Genomic DNA, 22,154 nt, shown 5'->3' with positions numbered 1-22,154 from the left:
CCAGCCATAAAAGACCCTACCTGTGCAAGTGCACTGGGCCTCTAGTTCTCTAAAAGAAGAAAATAGTGCGCCTTACAATGTATCCAATATTCCATGGGAAAGTGTACACAAGTGAAGTCCATATAATATTCAACAGCTCACAGATCTTTAAGGCTGAAACAATCAACCCCATGATTTCACACACAAACACTAGGAATAAAACATAACAGCATCAAGTGATATGGGAGTAGAATCACATTATTTCCTTTTCAAAATACTTCAATTGATTTCAATATAAAACAGGTAACACTCTAAGAAACTGTACATATGGAAACATCACTTCTTTTGATATGGTCAAACATACAAAATATTAGCTAACTACATTTAAAGTTTGGAGGACACTATGTAATAAACATTCTGACTGAGGGCAATACCTGAAAGGCATTATGGCGACCTATCTAGTGTGAATTCAGTGATACTTTAAAATTCATAATCAATTATATATTTCGATCAAGTTTGTACATCTTTAAAGTCACTTTAAGGCACAAATTCCTTGGAAATTTGTAAACTCTACAGTTTGAACAAAAGTCCTCCCTCCTATATCATGAATGTAGAATTACACGATTACAATCCCTAATACTGACTGAGACTGTAGGTCCAACTATATGATTTCCCAGATTCTTCAGATTTAAGGTTTCCCTCTAGAATGAATTCCAATGTGAGGAATAAGCTACGGATGCTGACTGAAATCTTTAGGACATTGTTTACTGTCAGGGCCAGCCTGACAGGTTGAGCTGGGCTGAGGCAGGGAGGTGGGAATTGATAAAAGAAAGAACGACAGGAAAGGGGGGTTGGGAGGACTACAGCTATAGAGGAACTGAAGCAACTTTATTAGCCACAAAATCCTATTTATACACAACACACTGAATTGGAGGTCTGTCAAGAGGAATGTATTCTTTGTTCCTCTTAAACTCTAAGGGAGGGACAGAATAGGACAAGTTCTCAGTACAGCATATCTCAGTAAATAGTAACAGACTTCTTGGTAAGCCATGAAAGGCTGTTCTCATTCTACAAAGGTTGCTCTTATTCTACTGATAATCGCCATCCAAACAAGTCTTGGAAAACTGTGTAGGTAAGGGTCCCAGTCTTGCTAGCCCCTTCAGGTGCAAGGACCTTGCCAGCTTAAATCTGGGCCCCAACAGTTTACATTTGTATTGTTTCTCCCCAGTATGAGTTCAGGTAAGGTTTGCATTCTGAGTAAGCTTTGTCAAATTCTTTGTATCTGCTGGGTTTCTATCCAGTAATAATTATGAGGTGTAGTATGACATATACTAGAAGATAAACACTTTGACATATGCCTCAAATTTTTCAGGAACTAATTTTATCATTCTGTGAAGCTTCAACCATGGTTTAATCTTTGGCCAAATACTTTATATTATTGCTCTTTCTCTTTAGAATGACGCCTAAGATGTTACGTTTAACCACAGGTTAAGGGTTTTCTCACATTTTTTTTCACAGTCTAAGACTTTCATCCACTAAATAATCTCTGAGTTCAGTAAATTTTGAGCTTTGGATAAAGGCCCCAACCCACTTTCTACATTTGTAAGGTATCTTTTTGTAATAAAGTCTCCAAGTACAGTAATATCTGAATGGCTATTAATGGCTTTTTACATTTTTCACATTCATAAGGATTCCTTCCAGTATGAATTCTGTGATGTCCAGTAAGTTCTCACAGCTGGTCAAGGACTTCTTACAACCCTACTCACATCTGTAAGACTTCTATGAAGTTTAAACTCTCTGCTGTACTGTAAGGCATGAACATTGATAAATGGCTGTTACATTCTTTACATTTGTAATGTTTCTCTCCATTATGAATTTTCCGATATCCATTCAGGTTTGATGCGTCAAGGAATCCTTTACCACATTCTCTATACTTATAAGGCCTACCTTAAGTATGAACACTTAGATGATTAGTAAGACTTGCATAGCTGATAAAGGATGTGCCACATTCTCTACATTTCTAAAGCTTCTCTCCAGAATGAACTCTCTGATGTGTATTAAGAGAGGAGGAATGACTAAAGGCTTTGCCACATACTCTACATTTATAAGGTTTCTCCCCTGTATGAATTCTCTGATGTATATTAAGATAGGAGTAATCGCTAAAAGCTTTGCCACATTCTCCACATATATAAGGCTTCTCTCCAGTATGAACTCTCTGATGCCTAGTAAGGTGTGAGAACCGTCTAAAGGTTTTGCCACATTCGCCACATTTGTAATGTTTCTCTCCATTATGAATTTGACGATGTTCATTCAGGCTTGAGGTGTGCGAAAAACCTTTACCACATTCTATACATTTATAAGACTTCTCTCCTCTGTGAACTCTCTGATGTGAAGCAAGGTGTGAGGAGCTGACAAAGGATTTGCCACATTCTCTACATTTATAAGGCTTCTCTCCAGAATGAACTCTTTGATGTATAGTAAGGACTGAGGAGGTGACAAAGGATTTGCCACATTCTCTACATTTATAAGGTTTCTCTCCCGTGTGACCTCTCTGATGACGAGTAAGGGATGAAGAATGGCTAAAGGTTTTGCCACATTCTCTACATTGATAAGGTTTCTCTCCTGTATGAACTCTCTGATGTGAATGAAGAGAGGAAAAATCGTTAAAAGCTTTGCCACAGTCTCTACATTTGTAAGGCTTTTCTCCCGTGTGACCTCTCTGATGATAAGTAAGGGATGAAGACTGGCTAAAGGTTTTGCCACATTCTCCACATTTATAAGGTTTCTCTCCTGTATGAACTCTCTGATGTGTATTAAGACAGTAAAGATTGCTAAAAGCTTTGCCACATTCTCTACACATATAAGGCTTCTCTCCAGTATGAACTCTCTGATGCGTAGTAAGGTGTGAGAACCATCTAAAGGCCTTGCCACATTCTCTACAATTGTAACGTTTCTCTCCATTATGAATTTTCCGATGTTGATTCAGGCTAGAGGCGTTAAGGAATCCTTTACCACATTCTCTACATTCATAAGATTTTTTTCCACTCTGGATTTTTTCCACTTCATTTGTCTTGAATATTTGACTGGAAATTATACCACAAGGATTCCATTTGTAAGCTTTCTCCCCAGGATGAATATTCTCTTGTTCAGTGCAATTTGTAGACGGTTGAAAAGACTGGACACATTTATTTCCTTTGTGTGTCATCTCCACAATAGGAATAACCTCACGTATTTTGTGATTGCACCTTGGGTCACAGACTCTTCCACTTTTATAATGCTCCTCTGCAAACTCACTTCTCCAATGATTAAGATATGAGACCTGCTTAAATTTTTTCCAGTTTTCATTCCATTGATCACAACTGTCTCCATTATGTGTACTCTGGAAGTAATGGGAGATGGAAAGACCTTTACTGACATAATTTCATTAAACATGTATACTTGTTCCATAAGAACCATTTTGTGATACTCATTAAACCAAGATGGTTTTACACAAAAGCTCTCCTAATTTATTAAAATTATAGACAAAATTAAATACAAAAAATCATTGTCAGAGGAAAAAGAATGAATCCTTGTTTAAAAGATTGCCAGCCCTAACCTGTTTGGCTCAGTGGATAGAGCAGCCGTGGGCAAACTACGGCCCGCGGGCCGGATCCGGCCCATTGATAATGAATAAAACTAAAAAAAAAAAAAATAGACCGTACCCTTTTATGTAATGATGTTTACTTTGAATTTATATTAGTTCACACAAACACTCCATCCATGCTTTTGTTCCGGCCCTCCGATCCAGTTTAAGAACCCATTCTGGCCCTCAAGTCAAAAAGTTTGCCCACCCCTGGGATAGAGTGTTGGCCTGCAGATTGAAGGATCCCAGGTTCAATTCCGTTCAAGGGAATGTACCTTGCTTCCAGACACATCCTCAGGAGGGGTTGTGCAGGAGGCAGCTGATAGATGTTTCCCTCTCATCCATGTTTCTAACTCTCTATCCCTCTCCCTTCCTCTCTGTAAAAAAATCAAAAAAATATATTAACAACAAGCAAAAAAAGATTGTCAAATTGCCAAGCCAGCATGGTTCAATGGTTGAGTCTTGATTTTTGAACCAGAAGGTCGGTTCCATTCCCCATCAGGGCACAAGCCTCAAGTTCGGAATCACTCCCCAATGTGAGGAATGCAGGAGGGAGCCAGTCAATGATTCTCTCTCATCAAGGATATTTGCCTATCTCTCTTCATCTCCCTGCCTCTCTGAATCCAAAAAAATATATTTTGAATAAAAATAAATAATAAAAGCACTAGCTGGTTTGGTCGGTGGATAGAGCAGTGGCAAGCAGACAGAAGGGACCTGGGTTTGTTTCTAGTCAAGAGCACATTCATAGGTTGCGGGTTCTATCCTCAGTGGGGGCATGTTGGAGGCATCCAATCAATGATACCATCTTATCACTGATGTTTCCATCTCTCTCCCTTCCTCTCTGAATTCAATAAAAATATATTTAAAAGTGATAATGGTAATAATAATAATAATGATTGCCCAATTGAGCATATTTAAATTTTAAAGGTATATTTTAAATCTCTACATTTTAGAAATTATTGCATGAAAGTTTAATCCCACCCTACATTTTACAAAATTCAAATGATTATTTACACTACACAATATGTGAACTCCTACTTTATCCAGATTTCCTTTCAAAGAATGCATAACATTAAAAGCTGCTTTCAACCTTTAAGTGCAGAAACACCCTGATCTCCCAATGTAACTGACTTTAAAGTGGAAGGTTTCCCAAAGGCATGACACACTTCACCTCTTCAAGTAACAACAATTTTTTATGATAGCTATTCCAGATTAGCTCTGTTTATACTAATATAACCTCTGTTCTCATCACACTCTTCCTCAAATACTGAGACTTCCATTAAGTGTACATTATCAAAGCGACACCTTTTATATCTTACCAGTATCAATTCAGAGAATAAATCTTGTATTCTGGTCTTTGGCATAAAGGCATGGTCATCTTCCAATGACATAGCTGAAAGAAAACGAATTTTCAGTTTTGACAATCAGGTGAGAGCATTTTGAAGTTACCAGCAACTATAGGCCAAATGACAGTTTTGAGTACTCCAAGAGGTAGTGAAGGATTCAAGGAAAGCTCTAGATAGGTAAAGTGAGGAAAACTCACATCAAAGAGGGACAAAGAGTTGCTTACATTTGCCGATGAAAACTGCTCAAACCCTCTGGCACACGGTGGCCATATTATAAAAACACTCCCAATTCCCAGTTTCTTCGCTGGAGAGACAGAGATGAGGAAAGTACATGTTCAATGAGCTGCTTGTTTTGAAGCATCTTGAATAACAAGTTTCAGTTGTGCATGACACAGAGTGCAAACAGAATGGGGGTACACAGTGAGTGCCCTGTTGTGGCCGCTTGAGACACAATGAGAAACTGTTCGAGCGCCACACAGAATGTGATACTGAAGATATGTATCAGGCCTGAAAGACACAGCGGGTCTGAGAAAGAAACAGAGAACATTTCCAACTGGGAAATTAGACAGCCGAACCAGGAATAGAGATCCAGAAAATAGTGTGGACCAAAAGTAGAATTTGTTCCACAGACGGTTATTAGTGTCCTCCTATAGAAAGCATGTTCAAAAGCCTGCTACTTTACCATTCAGGAATCTCAACAAAAGATACTGAGTCATGGAAAAAAAACAGAAAAAGTGTATCATCAGGAAAACAAAATAAATGTAATCAAACTGGCACTACATTAATCGAAATATGTTAATTACCTTAAAAAAGAATGGAAAATCTTGAAGCCAAAAAGGAGAAAAAAGAAAACTATACAAAATCACCAAAATATTATGTAACCAAAATAAAAATATAATGTGAAAGTACTTTTTATTTTAAATATATTTTATTGATTTTTTTACAGAGAGGAAGGGAGAGGGATAGAGAGTTAGAAATATCGATGAGAGAGAAACATCGATCAGCTGCCTACTGCACACCTCCTACTGGGTATGTGCCCGCAACCGAGGTACATGCCCTTGACCGGAATTGAACCCGGGACCCTTGAGTCTGCAGGCCGACGCTCTATCCACTGAGCCAAATCGGTCAGGGCGCGAAAGTACTTTATAAATACCACACCAAAGGGGGATATTGACCTACATAATACCAAAATGAAAAAATACATGTGCTCGCTTCGATGGCACATATAGTAAAATTGGAACGATACAGAGAAGATTAGCATGGCCCCTGCGCAAGAATGACACGCAAATTCGTGAAGCGTTCCACATTTAAAAAAAAAATACACTAGAATCATGAAAGACATGATCAACTCAAAACATCAAAGAATTTGCCTGGAAGCGGTGGCTCAGAGGTTGTCTCTACCTATGAACTAGAAAGTCATGGTTTGGTTCCACATTAGGGCACAGGCCTGAGTTGAAGGCTCAATCCCTGATCATACAGTAAACAGCCCATCGATCATTCTCTCTCTTCACTGATGTTTCTATCTCTCCCTCTCCTTTCCTCTCTGAAATCAATAAACATACATTTAAAACACAGTAATTAAATAATCAAAGAATTTGTACAGAAATCATTACAATTTTAATTCATTAAGATTTTGATGCAGGTAAGCCAACAAACACGTGGAAATGTGATCAGAATTTAAGGAACTCCTAAGATACTAACAAATCGGCTACCAAGGGGACTCCATAGAGACAGAATAGTGAAAAGAGTAGGTAACTTATATAAAAAATTAATTGTTTAAGATCCTGACAATTGGAGAAAGCAACATACAAATGCAAGCAGCTCATGAATTCTAAGTAGAATGAATATAAACATGAGAACAGATAAAAACCAATGAAAATATCATGTGTCCCAGAATACTATCTAAAGACATATAAAAAATAATTTCTCATCGAAAGAACAGCTCCTCTAAGATCACTAGAGGTTTTCTAAGCAGAAACATACTGCGGAGAACAATGGCATGAAATAAAACATGGAACTGATAAATGAACAAAAGCACCCAACAACGACCTGATTGGTTTGGCTCAGTGGATAGAGCGTCGGACTGGGGACTGAAGGATCCCGGGTTTGATTCCAGACAAGGGCATGTTGTGGGTGCATCCTTGGTTGTGGGTGCATCCCCAGTAGGAGGTGTGCAGGAGGCAGCTAATGGATGTTTCTCTCTCATTGATGTTTCTGACTCTCTGTCCCTCTCCCTTCCTCTCTGTAAAAAATCAATAAATATATTTTTAAAAAACCACCCAATAAGAATATTGACAAAACAGACGATAAACAATGGAGAGGAAACAACTTTTTAAAAATAAAAATCAATAAAATATATTTTTAAAAAAATGCTGACACACCAAGCTCAAAAGGTTCGCCACCACTGATCTACACAAAAGCCTACAAGGAGGCTGTTTATTCATAATTTACTAAAATTGGAAGCAATGAAGAGGACTGGCAACAAAGGAATGGATAAATACATTTCAGGACGTACAATAATGTCTTATTCACTACTATCCCATCTAATAAAGAGGGAATGTGCTAACTGACCCTCACACTGTTGCAAACATGATGGCGCCCACAGCTAAAAAGGAGGGAATAAGCTAAGTGAGTGCCATGCCCTCAAAGATGGTGGTGCCCACATCCACAAGATGGCCAGCTGGGGAGGGCAGTTGTGGGCAATCAGGCCAGCAGGGGAGGGCAGTTAGGGGCAACCTGGCTAACAGGGGAGGGCAGTTGGGGGTGACCAGGCCTGCAGGGGATAGCAGTTGGGGGGGACCAGGCCTTGAGGGGAGAGTAGTTAGGGGTGACCAGCCTGGCAGGGGAGGGTAGTTGGGGGTGATAAGGTCGGCAGGGGAAGGCTGTTAGGGGCAACCAAGCCATCAGGGGAGGGCAGTCAGGGGCCAGCAGGCCATGAGAAGAGGGGAGCAGGGGTCGCCTCGGCCATTAAGGGAGGACAGTTGAGAGTGAACGAGCTGGCAGGGGAGGACAGGTGGGGGCGACTTTACTGGCAGGGGAGCAGTTAGGCATCGATCAGGCTGGCAGGGGAGTAGTTAGGGAGTGATTAGGCTGGCTGGCAGGCAGAAGCGGTTAGGGGCAATCAGGCAGGCAGGCAGGCAGGCAGGCAGGCGATTGATTGGGAGCCAGCAGTCCAGGATTTTGAGAGGGATATGCACTGCCCATTTAGGCCCGATCCCTGTGGGATTGGAATTAAACAGGCAATCGAACAATCCTCAAGGGGTCCCAGATTGGACAGGGTGCAGGCTGGGCTGAGTAACACCCACACCCTCAGTGCACGAGTTTCGTGCACTGGGCCTGTAGTAAGGAAATAATACATGAAGCCAATCAAAAATATGATAGAAGACTAGATAAATAGAACTAAATGAAAGAATCCAATCTGCCTGCGCAGGTAGCCCAGTTGCTTAGAGGATCGTACCGATATAACCAAGTTGTAGGTTTGATCTCTGGTCAGGGCACATACAAAAACATCAACTAATGCCCAGCTTAAGTTTCTATCTCTCTCTAATTCTCCCTTCCTCCCTGAATTCAATAAAATATTAGAAAATAAAAGACAGTGGAGTATGAATTTTGATAAAGCTTCCCCATTTCCAATCCAGGTTGTCCTCTGGCCAGAAACATGGTAGAATCTTAGAATATTCTAGAAAATGATTTTCTAAAATATACTTTTCTGATAGTACCTTAATTAGTGTAGAGAACATGTAAAGTGTGCAAACACTGAGTTCCTAATTCACATATATCACAAAGCTTTGCTTTTCTCTCCTAAGGACCCCCAATTTGTTACTCTTTTAAAACATACAAAATTTTATTGCTTTCAGAGAAAAATGGAGAGCGAAAGAGAGATAGAAATATCAATGATGAGAATCATTGATTGGTTGCCTCCTGCACACACCCGACAGGACCCAGGCATTGGTCCTTGACCAAAATCGAACCAGGGACCTTTCAGTCTGCAGGCCAGCCCTCAATCCACTGAGCCCAACCAGCTGGGGCTCAATTTGTTCCTTGAGAGCATGAATCTAACACAGAAAGCAGAAGCCCCTAGAGATCCTGTCTAATAAAAGAGAAACATGCAAATTGATCATAACCCCAACACCCTTCCCATAGGCTAATCAGCATATACTTATGCAAATTAACTGCCATCCGAGATGGTGGCCGGCAGCCAGGCACTGAAGTGAACAGGAGGCCTGCTTGCTCCAGTAATGGAGGAAGCCAAGGTTCCCCACCTGTTGCTGCCGGCCTCTGAGCTTGCACTCTAAGAAACAGTGTTGCAAGTATAGAAGCTAAACAAACTCCAGAAATCTGCTTTCAGGCAGCAGGGCTTCAGCCAGCAGGACCGCAACAGTGTTTCGATTATAGAACCCAAAGAAACCCAGTACCTGCTTTCAGCAGCCGAGGTCTCGGAGCTGCAGCCAAGGTCTCAGAGCTGCAGCCGAGCCTCAGCTCCAGTGACAGCCATAGAAGGGAAATAAATCCCAGAGTAAAAGAAAAAAGAAAAAAAGGAGAGGTTGGGAGCTTCAGTCGCCCGCCAGTCTGAAAACGGCCCTCAACCCCTCACCCAGACTAGCCAGGCACCCCAGTGGGGACCCACTCCCTGAAGGGGGTGTGACCAGCTGCAAACAGCCACCATCCCCTCACCCAGGCACCCCAGTGGAGACCCCCACCCTGAAGCAACAAGATGAAGGCTAATTTGCATACTGAAGGTGGGCGGCAGTGGGAAAGGCTGTCCACGGTCCCGGCACCTGGATCTGTGACCCTGCCGGGCGGGGGGCAGTGCAGGAGGCTATCCGCGGTCCTGGGACCTGGATCCGTGACCCTTCCCGGCGGGGCGGCAGCTCGCACAGGGGCAGATCAGCCGAGGTTGGGCAGGACAGGATGCCTGGTTTCCGCCCAGCCCCAGTCACTCTGGGCAGGTGAGCAGTGCAGAGAGCCTCTGGACAGGGGAGGCAGGCTGGTGGAGGGCAGCCTGTACTCCCCACATGGCGGTGGTGACAGCTGTGAGTACGCCAAGCGGAGCCTGCAGGCTGAGCTGAAGTAGCGCCTGTAGGCCATCAGCGCCCAGGAGTGGCTGCGCAAGATCCGCTTCCTGGCCCAGAAGGTGCAGGATCGCAGGGACAGCCACCGTGGCGGGCCAGACTGACATCCTCCTGGCCGCTCCACGAGGCTTGCAGATCTGCAAAGCCAGAGGCCTCTGGTGTGCACGTCCCCCCCTGGTGTGTGAACATCCCCCAGCACACTGTCACCCTCCCATGCCTGCAACAGTTGCAAACCAAGGCGTGCACAAGTTCCCCCTACCTCTCCACCGCACTTCCATCAACCTGGCATGCCTAACACCCCCACAGGATGTGTACACATCCCCTCTGATGCGCTCATGTCCTTTGGAGAGTGTCTGGGTGTTCTGGGTGCTGAGGGTGGGCGCCTGTGAGATGACAGTGAGAGGGCGGAGTGGTGATGCCCTGTTCCCACAGAGGCCAGTGCAGCTACGAGATCACCTCTGGGGGGTTAATGCAGGTGCTGAGGCAGGAGCACTGCAGATAGACAAACCTGGTGGGCATGGGCGGCCCTTGCTGAGGTGCCTTTGGTCAGCGTTCAAGAACCCAGAGGCAGAGAGGAATTCTGTCCTCTCAGTGAAACAGTAGGATAGTCGGGGTGACTGTAGAGGAGGAATGTGCACTTTGGGTGCCAGCACCCATGAGTGAAGGCTGCCCTGAGCCTCGCTTGCTTGGGGCCTACCTCACTCCTGCCAGGCAGCGGGTGACAGGACGTGCTTTTCCGAATTAATGAGAGAAAATGTTGATTCTCCTGCTGCGCACGAAGGTGGAAAGTGAAGTGGGGAGACGTGGGAAGTGAGCGAGGTTCCCTGTCTGGGGGTTCCAAATCTGCTGTTGGTTTATTTCACCACTGACTAGAGATATACAGGGTGTCCCCCCAAAATGTATACACACTTTGACTACCTACTAATTCCAATTGTTTTAAGCATAAGAAAGAAACAACAATGGAGCTCTTATCTGTTAAAAGTGTGGGCACAAACAGGTAGCTGGACATTCCCTGAGGGGTGTCAGATTGGAGAGGGGGAAGGCCAGACTGAGGGGCCCCTTCCCACCCCACCCCCACCACAGTGCACGAATTTCGTGCACTGGGCTACTAGTGTTAATAAAGGGAAAAAATCCTGAGGGTTGAGAAGGAACTCGGGAAGGAAGTCATCCTCACCCACGGAGACCAGGTTGCTGTAGTTCTCCAACATCACATCCAGGTACAATTTCCGCTGAGCTGGGTCCAGGCATTCCCACTCCTCCTGAGAGAAATCTATGGCCACATCCATGAAGGACAACCGTTCCTGAAAGAAAAGACTCAGTAACTAAGAGCTCACGAGAAGACTTCATAATGTCACCCAACATGAAAACAGTGTTAGGAGAAGAGGTTTTGACCGTAGGGGGTATCCTGAACTATACAGTAGATCACTTTGCCCCAGTAATATTCTCTGATGTGTTTTCTAATACTGACACAGGAGGATGACAAATGTCCACAAATCCACAGTACAGATTTTCCTTTACAGGAAAATAAACTTTAAAATTAAGGCATGGACACAGGCTTATACATTTGTGAAGGCTGCATTTACATCATTCAGGGTCAGTGATGTATATTCCTCAGCGGGAAATGTCATGCTGGTTGGAAGTATATGGAGTTCTTCTCAAGTGTGAAGCAGACCACAAGGAAATGGACTTCTATAAAAATACAATCTCTGATCCAGGTTCTGAGATGGGCCCTGTGTTTCCACATGTGTAACAAGCTCACTTTTTACTTGTGATGCTAATGTTTCCCCATCATGTGCCACACTTCTGAATACACAGAAAAAGAAAACACAAAGAAAAATTTATATAGAACTTTGAACTAAAAGGGTTTGTTAACGGAATCCAGTTTTCATGGAATAGGACTCATAGGAACCACAATGCTATTTGGAAATTTATTATGAGTAATCTTAAAACAAGATTATTCTGCCTGGACCAGCAGGTGTGGCTCTTGTGTGCTGGCCCATACAACAAGTGGTCACTCGCTCCATTCATGGTCTAGACGCACGACCAGGTTGCAGTCAATATCCCCAGTGTGGGGTGTACAGGAGGCAGCCGGTCAATGACTCTCTCTCATCACTGATGTTCCTCTCATTTCCTCTCTGAAATCCATAAAAATATGCTGGTACAGGGAAAAAAAACACAAAGAGCCCTAACTGGTTTGGCTCAGTGGATAAAGCGTCAGCCTGTGGACTCAAGGGTCCCAGGTTCGATTCCAGTCAAGGGCATGAACCTTGGTTGTGGGCACATCCCCAGTGGGGGGTGTGCAGGAGGCAGCTGATCGATGTTTCTCTCTCATCGATGTTTCTAACTCTCTATCCCTCTCCCTTCCTCTCTGTAAAAAATCAGTAAAATATATATTTAAAAAAACACACACACAAAGAAAACACAGTTAAAATAACGCTAACAGCTTAGGTACAGAGACACACATTTTACAACTATGAAATCAAGATGGTTTAGTGACTGCATAAATCTCATGAATCTATTTGTATATGATCCCTTTTATGTTTTATAAACACAATAAGGAGAAAACATAAAAATAGAAAACAAGTTAGACTATTGTTTTCCTTTCTGTGGTTGTAAATCCTCCCTTGAGAAGATATTTCCCATTGATTTTTCGAGAGTGGAAGGCAGGGAGGTAGAGGCAGGAAAAGAAGAGGGAGAGAGGGAGAGGGGGAGGAGTATGTGAAAGAGAGAGAAACATCACACCAGCCTAGGGGAACTAATTTTTCTTACTAGTACATTTCTTTCAAAATTTTTATGTATCATTAGTGGAGAGCTATGTTGTAGAAATTTAATGAAACTGAACATACATTAATAATGTCATTCTTGAAAACTTTTAAGAAAATACAAAAAAATGATAGTGTAGGGCACTGGTTCTCAACCTTGCTAATGCCGTGACCCTTTAATACAGTTCTTCATGTTGTGGTGAACCCAAACATAAAATTATTTTTGTTACTTCATAACTGTAATTTTGCTACTGTTATGAATTGTAATGTAAATATCTGATATGCAGGATGTATTTTCATTGTTACAAATTAAACATAATTAAAGCATAGTCATTAATCACAAAAACAATATGTAATTATATATGTGTTTTCCGACAGTCTTAGTGACCCCTGTGAAAGGGTCGTTCGGGGGTCGCGACCCACAGATTAAGAACCGCTGGTGTAGGGTATGTCTCTCATGTGAGTATAGAATCGAAAGGAAATGTACAGAATCAAGGCCTGATTGTTTAAAGCGCCCATGAAAAAGCCAATGATCTGTAGGAAATAAAAGTAAGTCCTTCATTTTCCAAAGCAAACCCAAACTAACAAGAGGGACATTTCCAGATGTGAAGTGATGGTCTTTGTACAACTTTCATTAAATCGCTACTACAAAAAAAAAAAAAAAAATTCACTACTACACCCTTGTTCCTGTGAAAAGGAGACTATTGTAACGTTTGACCGAAGAAAGGCACCAGAGTCCAAATTAAAAGCAGAGTGCACTGTTTATTCAAGAGGCAGATGCTCTCGGGTGAGGTCCCGCGGTCTGCAAGCACAGGCCAGGGGAGTCACACACAATAGGGGGAGTGGGAAGATTATATAGGCAGGTTTGTTGTCGGTTGCCCGGTCGCTACCAGAATGTTTGTAGCAGTTTGCAGTTGGGCTGGAAACGGGATGTTTGGTGGAGCTGGAAAGTCCCTTGCCAATGTTCAGTTTGTGTTTGCGGTTCCCTTGGCGCCCCGTATCCACCTGGACCTTACATTTCGACTTTTTAGTGATAATGGGTGTTGACCACTCTGGCTGCTTCGGGCTTAGTTGGGATGTAGGCTTATGGGCCTTGGGTCGGAGGGTCCAGGGGGATGCGGGAGCAGGGATGTAGTAGCATCTGGTTAACTGCTACCTTTGTGATGTTTTTTGCCCAATTTTGAAGGAATTGTAAGAGATAAGAAGCAAATATTAATAATAAACAAATGATAACCAGGGGACCCAGGAAGTGTAGGAGCCAAGGCATCAGGGAATTCCAGACAGAGTTAGGATGTTAAACAGTTGGTTATGCCCCCTCCCACAGGAGGTTGTAGTGTTCCCCCTGTGCACTCATTTTCATTCTAACCGCCCTCCTTCCTCTTTGTGCTCCGCCAAATCTCCGCCCCCATGACTGACAGCAAGTTAAATTCACAGGTAGCTGGCCAGTTCCCTTTGGGAGAAATTGCAGCTGGGAAAGATTTTATCCGGACAGCCATTCTCTCTCACTTTTCTGATCTTTCCCAAATTAAGAAACGCTCTCTTCAGACCCTCTCAACCAGCAGCTGCCTTCTCCCCTATCCCTGAGAGCCCAAATCCTGAGAATGTTAGCTCCATAACAGCCTCTTCTATTTCTGCGCCCATTCTGCCCGAGGGAGGCAGAAGGGACTGAGGGCAGCGTCTGAATCTATGCCCCCCACTCTCTAACCTGAGCCCTCAGACCCTGGTCCGAGATCAAGTGAAAAAAGGCCTTTAAAATTTTAATGCCCACCTTCGACAGAAGGTAGACCTACAGACTTGGTTGCAGTCCTGCGGCTGAAGGCAGCCGCCATGGCCCCAAGGGGGCTGTGTGCGTTGGGGGTGCAACAAAAGGATCGCCACTGGAGAATGCTTCAAATGCGGAAATAAAGGCCACTGGGCAAAGCAGTGCCCCCAGCCCCGGGCTCCAACCAAGCCCTGCCCGGCATAAGGTCAAAGTGCCACTGGAAAAGTGACTGCCCCTGGAAAGGTGGCGGGCCCTCTGTACCCCAGTGTGGAGGGGCCGCCCTTCCAGGTCATGACCCGCCGCTGGCCATGCTGGGACTGGCTGAAGACTGAAGACGCCCAGCTTCGACAACCCCCACCATGCTCGCCAAGTCCAGGGCCGCACTGAAGGTAGTGGGTCACCTTCCTGGTCGACACGGGGGCTGCCCTCTCTGTCCTGCCCTCCTTTTTGGGCCCCCTTTATCCTTCCAAGATCTCGGTCATGGGTATTGACGGCAAATCCACCTGCCCGCTGGCCACCGGACCCCTTCCCTGCCTCCTTGATGATAGCCCTATAATCCACTCATTCTTAGTCATGCCTTCATGCAGCCTGCTCCCTCCCCACCCCCCGCCTTTTCTCCAGCCTCCAGGTCCCTGGCTTCCACTGCTCCATCCCTTCCTCTTTTCCCTTAGATAACAGTGCATTCTAACATTCCTCCCACTTTCACTGCAAGAGGACCCATCATTCCTCACAGGCTCTTACCTGGTATTCCTAACTACCAATTTGTCAATCAGGAGCAACAGAGAACTGGAAGCCACCCTGGCTCCCTCCTCGGGCAGGAAGAAAGGGGCCGCCCTGCTTCCACTCCTTCTAGGAACCAGAGTCCTTGCAGGGGTGGGTACTGGGATGGGCGGATAAAATCTTTCCCAGCTGCAATTTCTCGCAAAGGGAACTGGCCAGCTACCTGTGAATTTAACTTGCTGGGAGTCATGGGGGCGGAGATTTGGTGGAGCACACAGAGGAAGGCAGACGGTTAGAATGAATGAGCGCACAGGGGGAACACTGCAACCTCCTGTGGGAGGGGGCATAGAGAGGCGGCTGCTTCTTTATACACTCAATACTCCAGAATTGTAGAGGAGGGCGCTGAATCAAAGATTTGATTTGGGCATAAGACCAGTAGGGAATGTGCTAGGGGGAGGGACTGTGGCATGGAAAGATTACTGAATGTGCTGGGGGCAGGGACCGTGGCATAGAAAAATTACTGAACCCAGCCAGTGTGACCCCGTTTTTCTCCTGAACTTTTACCCTGCCAGTTAACGCTTTGCAGTTTGAGTTCGAGAGAGTGCTGGCTAGAATGGAAGAAGGGGAGTTAATAGAGCTGGGACTAAGCGGGGCACAGAGGGACTCATCCTCGGCTGGGCGAGGAGGGAGCCGGAAAGGGGGAGATTCGAGATCTTCAGGGGGGATAGTAAAAGCGGAGGGTTCGGATTGGGAGGAGGAATTGGAGGCAGAGTTCTGGCCCTTGTCCTTCCCTGGAGCCAATGTTGGAGGTCCGGCAGTGGCTAAGAGGACCTGAGAGGTGGAGCAGGAGGGGGTGCAGTAGGAGGCACAAAGGCTGGGGCGAGAATGAACATACCAAGTCAGTGAGGGTTCCAAAATCGAAAGTACCCTCAGGCGGCCACTGGGAGCCATTATCTAAAACGTATTGAGGCCACCAGACAGTGCAAAAATAGATTAGTTTCTTTTTCCTCAGATCCGAGAGGCCGAGTTTGTTCCAATTAATAAGAATGCACCCTAGAGATGTTTTTGGATTGGTTGGGTCCGGCTTAGAGGGTTGGCTACCCATTGTCAGAGGTCCCGGTTTCGGGAGAGAAAGAGTGTGGTAGGGGAGAGAACGTCTACCCGGGCGTCCCCGAGGCAGGCAATTTACCAATTCACCATCAGAAAACAGGAAGGACTGCGAGTCCGAGTGTCCTCAGACTTTGTCAGGTCCGGACGGCGTCTCCTTGGGGCAGCTGCGACTCCAGTCAAGGAGACTCAGGAAAGAACCCCCGACAGGGGAAGAGCCTACATCACAGCTGGTTGGAACTGAGATCGCTGGTAAAGCCTTTAGTCAGAGAGGCTGAGCCTCAGGGGGCCCCTGGGACCTCCTGCAACTTCCAATTCCACCAGAGTGTCAGTTTCTGGTTCTCAGAGGAGACCCGGCCCAGTGGCACGAAGGGCTCCCGGGTTTAGGCACCAAGAATGTAACGTTTGACCGAAGAAAGGCACCAGAGTCCAAATTAAAAGCAGAGTGCACTGTTTATTCAAGAGGCAGATGCTCTCGGGTGAGGTCCCGCGGTCTGCAAGCACAGGCCAGGGGAGTCACACACAATAGGGGGAGTGGGAAGATTATATAGGCAGGTTTGTTGTCGGTTGCCCGGTCGCTACCAGAATGTTTGTAGCAGTTTGCAGTTGGGCTGGAAACGGGATGTTTGGTGGAGCTGGAAAGTCCCTTGCCAATGTTCAGTTTGTGTTTGCGGTTCCCTTGGAGCCCCGTATCCACCTGGAGCTTACAACTATTAACTCTACAGTGAGGGGAGCACCTCTGCCACGTGATCATCAGGTGGACTGAGACAATGGGCAACAGGTGACTGAGGCACATGGAAGGTCAGGTCACCACTGCTGTGACATTACTGCCAAAAATACCTCAATAAATATGTGGAAATGATAAATGATCACAAATAAACATTAGTTTTTGCAAGTGCCAATCCACCTGTGCCTCTCATGCTCTGTAAGCTAACAGTGCATTTACCGACCAAGTCTCTCGTACTAATCTAATGAGCAAGTCTCTTCTATTTGCCCTTTTTTCAGAACTTTCTGAGCTATTCTGAGCAGTCAGAAGTGCATCTTCTTACCCCTGATGTATAGCTGATGCTGCAGCCACATGAAACTAAAACCTGCATTTGCCTTCTTCACTGATACCTCAGCCTCTAACAAGAGGGACATTTCCAGCCTCTGACCCCATCCCAATATGGATGTTAGACATGGCAGCCTTCCAAGTCTGATCTGTCACAAAAGGGACATTTTGAGTAGTTGAAAGTCACTATTAAAGGTAGGAATGCTTCCTGAATGCTTCCTCTACCCCTCCCTTTGCCACTTCCCCTCCCCCTCCCTCTCCCCTTTTCCTCTCTCTCCCTTTCCTTTTTCTGCCCCTACTCCCCTGACTTGCACTCTTGAAAAGTTCATGGAAAATAGGTAGGAAAATATCTTCTCAGGGGAGGATTTACAATCACACAAATTTACAACCACACCTGGGGAGGGAGATAAAATGCATGCAGACAAGGCTCTGGGACAATGGAGGAGAGTATAACCCAGACAGTGTGGCTGAGAAGTAGACGACTGACCTATGAACCAGGACGGCAGGCTTAGGTTCCTCGTCCGGACACACTCCAAGCTTCAAACTCCATACCCAGTGCATGCAGGAGGCAGCTGCCCCATGATTCCCTAACCTAATTGATGTTTCTATCTTTCTCTCCATCTCCTTTCCATTCTGAAAGCAATTAAAAATACATTTTGAAAAGACAGGAAAAAGAGAAGAAAAACACACACAAAAAAGAAATATAGAAAGTGCTGACATTGACTGTGATGAATAAAGTAATGAAATAAGGAAAGAAAAACAACCTGCAAAGACAAGAACATCAGAGCAGAGAAATAAATCACCAGATGACAGAGGAAAAGGAAACATAGCCTGTGACCCAGGACACATCCTTTACCTGAGAAGCAGCCATTTGGTCCTGGTCCTGATCAGGGTGTGGGTTATTTTCTCAGGTGACAATATGTTGAGGAGTCACAGAATGTGCCTTCAAAGATGTCAGCACAGCCCGTTAATCAGCTCAGCTCACACTCACAGTCAGAAGGACCTGGAAATGAGGAAAAGGCCACCCCTCCTGTTCTTGGTCACAGGAGAGACAGGAACAATGAACCCCTACATGGAGAGCACATTGTGAGGTGTTTAATTTCGTCTTCATGTGTCTCTCCTCCCAAAGACATTCACAAACTCCTACAGAAATGAGGTGAGCTGCTGTCCTGACGCCCCAAACCGAACAGAGAGCCCCCTTACCTCCCCGGAACAAAGCCTGCTCCCCACTTTCACAAAGGCATCCTGCACCCCTCCTGCTAATCCCTGTCCTCACCTTCCAATCACCTGGAGACCCTCAGTAACCAAGGATGCCCCACCCAGAGCAGCTGTCTAACTCTATGGGGGAAAGTGCACCTGAGGACATTTCTTTAAGCTCCTCAGGGGATCTGAGAAGACCCAGAGGATTTATCTAAGGATGTTTTCAAATAATAAATTGTCAGACATAGAAAAAGTAAATCCACAGAACACACACACACAAACACACACACACACCCCTCACAGCAACAAAGCTAAGGCTTTAAATAGTCCTGAAAGAAAAGGATCAAATGGTGACACAGGTCACTTCCTCCTTGCATCCCAGGAAATGACAAGGGACCCATGACCAACAGACAAGTCTCTCTCCTCTCAGTGAATAAAGGTTGCAATTGGAAGGAAATGATTATAAAATTCCCAAGCCTTACAAACTGGAGGTTTATAATTCTCATTCAACCTGTACAACTAATACAATTCAGCTGTTAAATTAAAAATATAAAGACACACCTAGGCAGCATAACTCAGTGACTGAGCTTGGACCTATGAACCATGGTTAGATCATGGTTAGATTCCTAGTCCGGGCGTATGGCCAGGTTTCAGGTTTGATCCCCAGTGAGGGGCTAGCAGGAGGAAGCTGATAAATGATTGTCTTTCCTCATTGATGTTTCCAACTCCCTCTCCCTCTCCCTGCCTCCTGGAGATGAACAGATTATATATATATATTCCCATTACTATGTATTTCTGTCTGTGGATCTGTCTGTCTCCTGCTCCCTTTCTCTCCACTGTGGTCCTTTCCCGTGTCCCCCTCTCCCCTGCTCTCTCTCCCCTTTTCTGTCAGTCCTACACCTGGACCATGAAACTCCTGAAACCGACTTCCCTTCAGGGGCTCTTTCTCCTGGTCTCTGAGGCTCCATCTCCACACACGTCTGCGTCTGCTTCTGCGTCTGCGTCTTCCCCTCCCCACGCCCGTGGCCCCTCTGCTGCCTGTTCCCGTCTGTCCGCTCCCACAGCTGCTGACTCAGGGCTGCTCCCTCTGCTCCCTCATCCCTGAGCCCCCCTTTCTGTGGACCCCTCGCTGCCCTACCTCCCGCCCACGTGTCTGTCTCTCACTCCCTCTCCTCACCCCCCAGCCTGGGCCCCCGCCCCCCGCAGTCACCGCGCCCACAAAGCCCCTCCCTGCGGGCAGGTCGCCTCTTCAGGGGACACCGCGTCCTCCCCCTGAGTCCCCCCATGGACACTGTGCTCCCCGGGCAGGCAGACCCCTTAGTAAATGGGGGTGGGCCTAGGAGGGGGTGCAGACCCCCAGGCCGGGAGCCATCCGGGCTCTTTGGGCGGAAGAACCGGGCGGCGGGAGGGGCGCAAAGGGCGGGAACCCCCTCACCCAGACTCTCAGCCCCGCGGGGAGCACCGGCGGCCCCGGGAACGGTTTTCAGCGGGAAAACCGCGCGGCAGGCGGTGGCCACAGCCACAGGCGGAGAGACCCCGGGCCGGGGCCTCCGTTTCCTCCCAAAGGAACGTGGCGCCCGCACCGCGCAGCCTCCCGGGACCGGACTCACCGCTGAGAGGCTCCGGGGCGGGGACCCCAACAAGGACTTCAGCGCCGGCAGCGCCCTCAGCCTTCCCTGCGGGGAGGGGGACGGGGAGCGTCAGCTTTAAAGACAAACACCCTCCTCAGCGGGAACCGCCACCTTCCCCTCCACAGCCGCTTCCGCGTCTGCAAGGAACTGCGCATGCGCCTCCCTGCGGGTGGGCGGGGCCAGAGCCTGAGCTGAGCGGCTCCGCGATGGGGGCGGGGCCGAGCCGGGCGGCCAGGCCTGTGCAGGGACAGAGGGAGGGAGGGCGGGGCAGGAGCGAGGGGGCAGCCCCGGGTCCCCGCACCTCCTCCCACAGGGACAGCCCTTCCTGGGGGAGTTTCCCACGTCATTGTCAGGGTTTTGGCTGGTGACGCGGCTGCGAAAGGATTCCCAAGGGAGAGAAGAGACAGGAGCAGAGGGAGGGCGTTTATTTTACTTCTTTAAAGGGGGGAAAGGGCCAGGTGCCCTCTGATGGCACAAGGCACCCCAGATAGAGGGGCTGTTCCTTTATTAGGGTGCTAGCGAGTAAATGGCAGCTGTGGCAAAAGCATAAAGAGGGAGGAGGAACCTGGAATTCACACACAAGTTTCCCAGCTCCCAGAGGCTGTGCTTAGAGCTCTGGCTGGTCTGCCCTTCAGCGGCAGGTGTCCCAGGGAGGGGTCTTTCCCGGGATCTTCACAAGCCGGGAGCACATTCTTACAGGGAAGTTACAGGGAACTCAAAAGGTGGGCCGATTGGGTTTGAAACCAGAAACTTTCTGCCTGCGATTCACCTGGATCCTTAAACCCTCAGTGAGGAGGGGGGAGGGGAAGGGCAGCCTGCTCTCTCAGCCCCTCCCTGTCTCCCCATCTGAAGGGAGAGGCAGCTTGAGTTAGGGAAGCAGGTGGAAGGGGGTGTCACAGAAAGACCCAGATATCCATTCATGGTTAGGCCCCTGATGAGATAGTCCCATCCATCATAGTTGGAAACAGGTTTATGTATTCTTCAAGGGATAAAAATTTTCTAGTTGTAAGTTGTGGTCTGTGAAGTATTTGTGTTCCTGGAATTCATTTTTAAATGAATATTTTATCTTTAGTAGTCCCTATAGCCTAGTTAATGGGACATTGATATCAATGTAGAATGTATCCTGTAGTTTTCCTGTTATTTTGAAAACAAAAGAATTGAAAATCAACAATTTTTAAAAGAGTTATAAGAATAATAACTGTTATCATTTCACTTAGACCCATCACCATTTTTTATTTTTATTATTTTCCAGTATTTTCATGAATATAGGTATCCATTTCAGAATTATAAATCTTTATTTACCTTAAAGATAAGACCTGGCCCTAACTGGTTTGGCTCAGTGGATAGAACGTCGGCCTGCTGTTGCGGACCAGCATTCGCGAGAATAAGACCACCGACTCCAATTAGGTCTTAAGCAGCAAGCGAGGATTTGTTGAGCTGGCCAGAGACTGTCACAGGCGTCTCCACACAGGGAAATCTCCTCCTGCAGCAGCCCCGACCTTGGTGCTAGGCAAGCTTTTATTCACAGAAACCACCAACGTCCTTGATTACAGTTGCAAGTGTCTCATCAGGGCCTTGATGCGCAGATGTCAGGAAGTTGGAAACTTGGTGTTATGTCTGGTTACCCATCCTTGACCACATCCTGGATCTCTTGTCAGTTTACAGAGAACTCTAACTGGGGCACGGCTGGGGAACAGATTGGAAAATTTTATACTGACATTCAATTCATCACACTCCTTACTGGTCTTAGGAGACGAATTCAGACCCTGGATTCGTCGCTAGTACCCACGAGCTGAGAGCACTGGGTGTGCAGGACCATGAGCTTGACAGCTTGGACTCGGTCTTGGATAAAATTGAGGACACACCTGAGCAGGCAGGGTCCGAAAATGAGACCTACTATGA

At 46.3% G+C, this 22,154-nt stretch overlaps 2 protein-coding genes and 1 non-coding gene across 3 annotated transcripts; 1 reads left to right on the top strand and 2 right to left on the bottom strand.

Annotated features, from left to right (window-relative positions):
* Positions 1–216: 216 nt before the first annotated feature.
* On the bottom strand, positions 217–2,961 carry LOC118649139 (zinc finger protein 239-like; the record flags this gene model as incomplete). Its single annotated transcript, XM_036295940.1, is given in 2 exon segments — positions 217–2,692; positions 2,695–2,961. Coding segments are annotated over 2 exon segments (960 nt in total), but the record flags the coding sequence as incomplete, so codon positions are not given.
* Positions 2,962–5,297: 2,336 nt separating this feature from the next.
* LOC118649239 (zinc finger protein 320-like) lies at positions 5,298–20,395 on the bottom strand. The gene is made up of 4 exons (XM_036296132.1): positions 20,232–20,395; positions 18,278–18,424; positions 11,194–11,320; positions 5,298–5,472 (listed from the first exon to the last, which is right to left on the bottom strand). The coding sequence occupies exons 2-4, from the start codon at positions 18,290–18,292 to the stop codon at positions 5,324–5,326; spliced, it is 291 nt and encodes a 96-aa protein (XP_036152025.1). The 5' UTR covers positions 18,293–18,424; positions 20,232–20,395; the 3' UTR covers positions 5,298–5,323.
* LOC118649307 lies at positions 6,152–6,258 on the top strand. The gene has a single exon (XR_004965589.1). It is a non-coding gene; the product is annotated as a U6 spliceosomal RNA (small nuclear RNA).
* Positions 20,396–22,154: the final 1,759 nt, after the last annotated feature.

Source organism: Myotis myotis, unplaced genomic scaffold, assembly GCF_014108235.1.
Source record: "Myotis myotis isolate mMyoMyo1 unplaced genomic scaffold, mMyoMyo1.p scaffold_m19_p_28, whole genome shotgun sequence".
NCBI classification, from domain to species: Eukaryota; Metazoa; Chordata; class Mammalia; order Chiroptera; family Vespertilionidae; genus Myotis; species Myotis myotis.
The sequence above is the reverse complement of the archived record's forward strand: the minus strand, read 5'-3'. Positions and strand labels throughout refer to the sequence as shown.

Excerpts from the sequence above, each read along its gene's own strand:
- LOC118649239 (XM_036296132.1), bottom strand. Across the intron at positions 5,473-11,193 it reads CAGCAACCTGGTCTCCGTGG|ACCCGCTGTGTCTTTCAGGC; the intron begins GTGAGGATGACT and ends TTTCTTTCTCAG.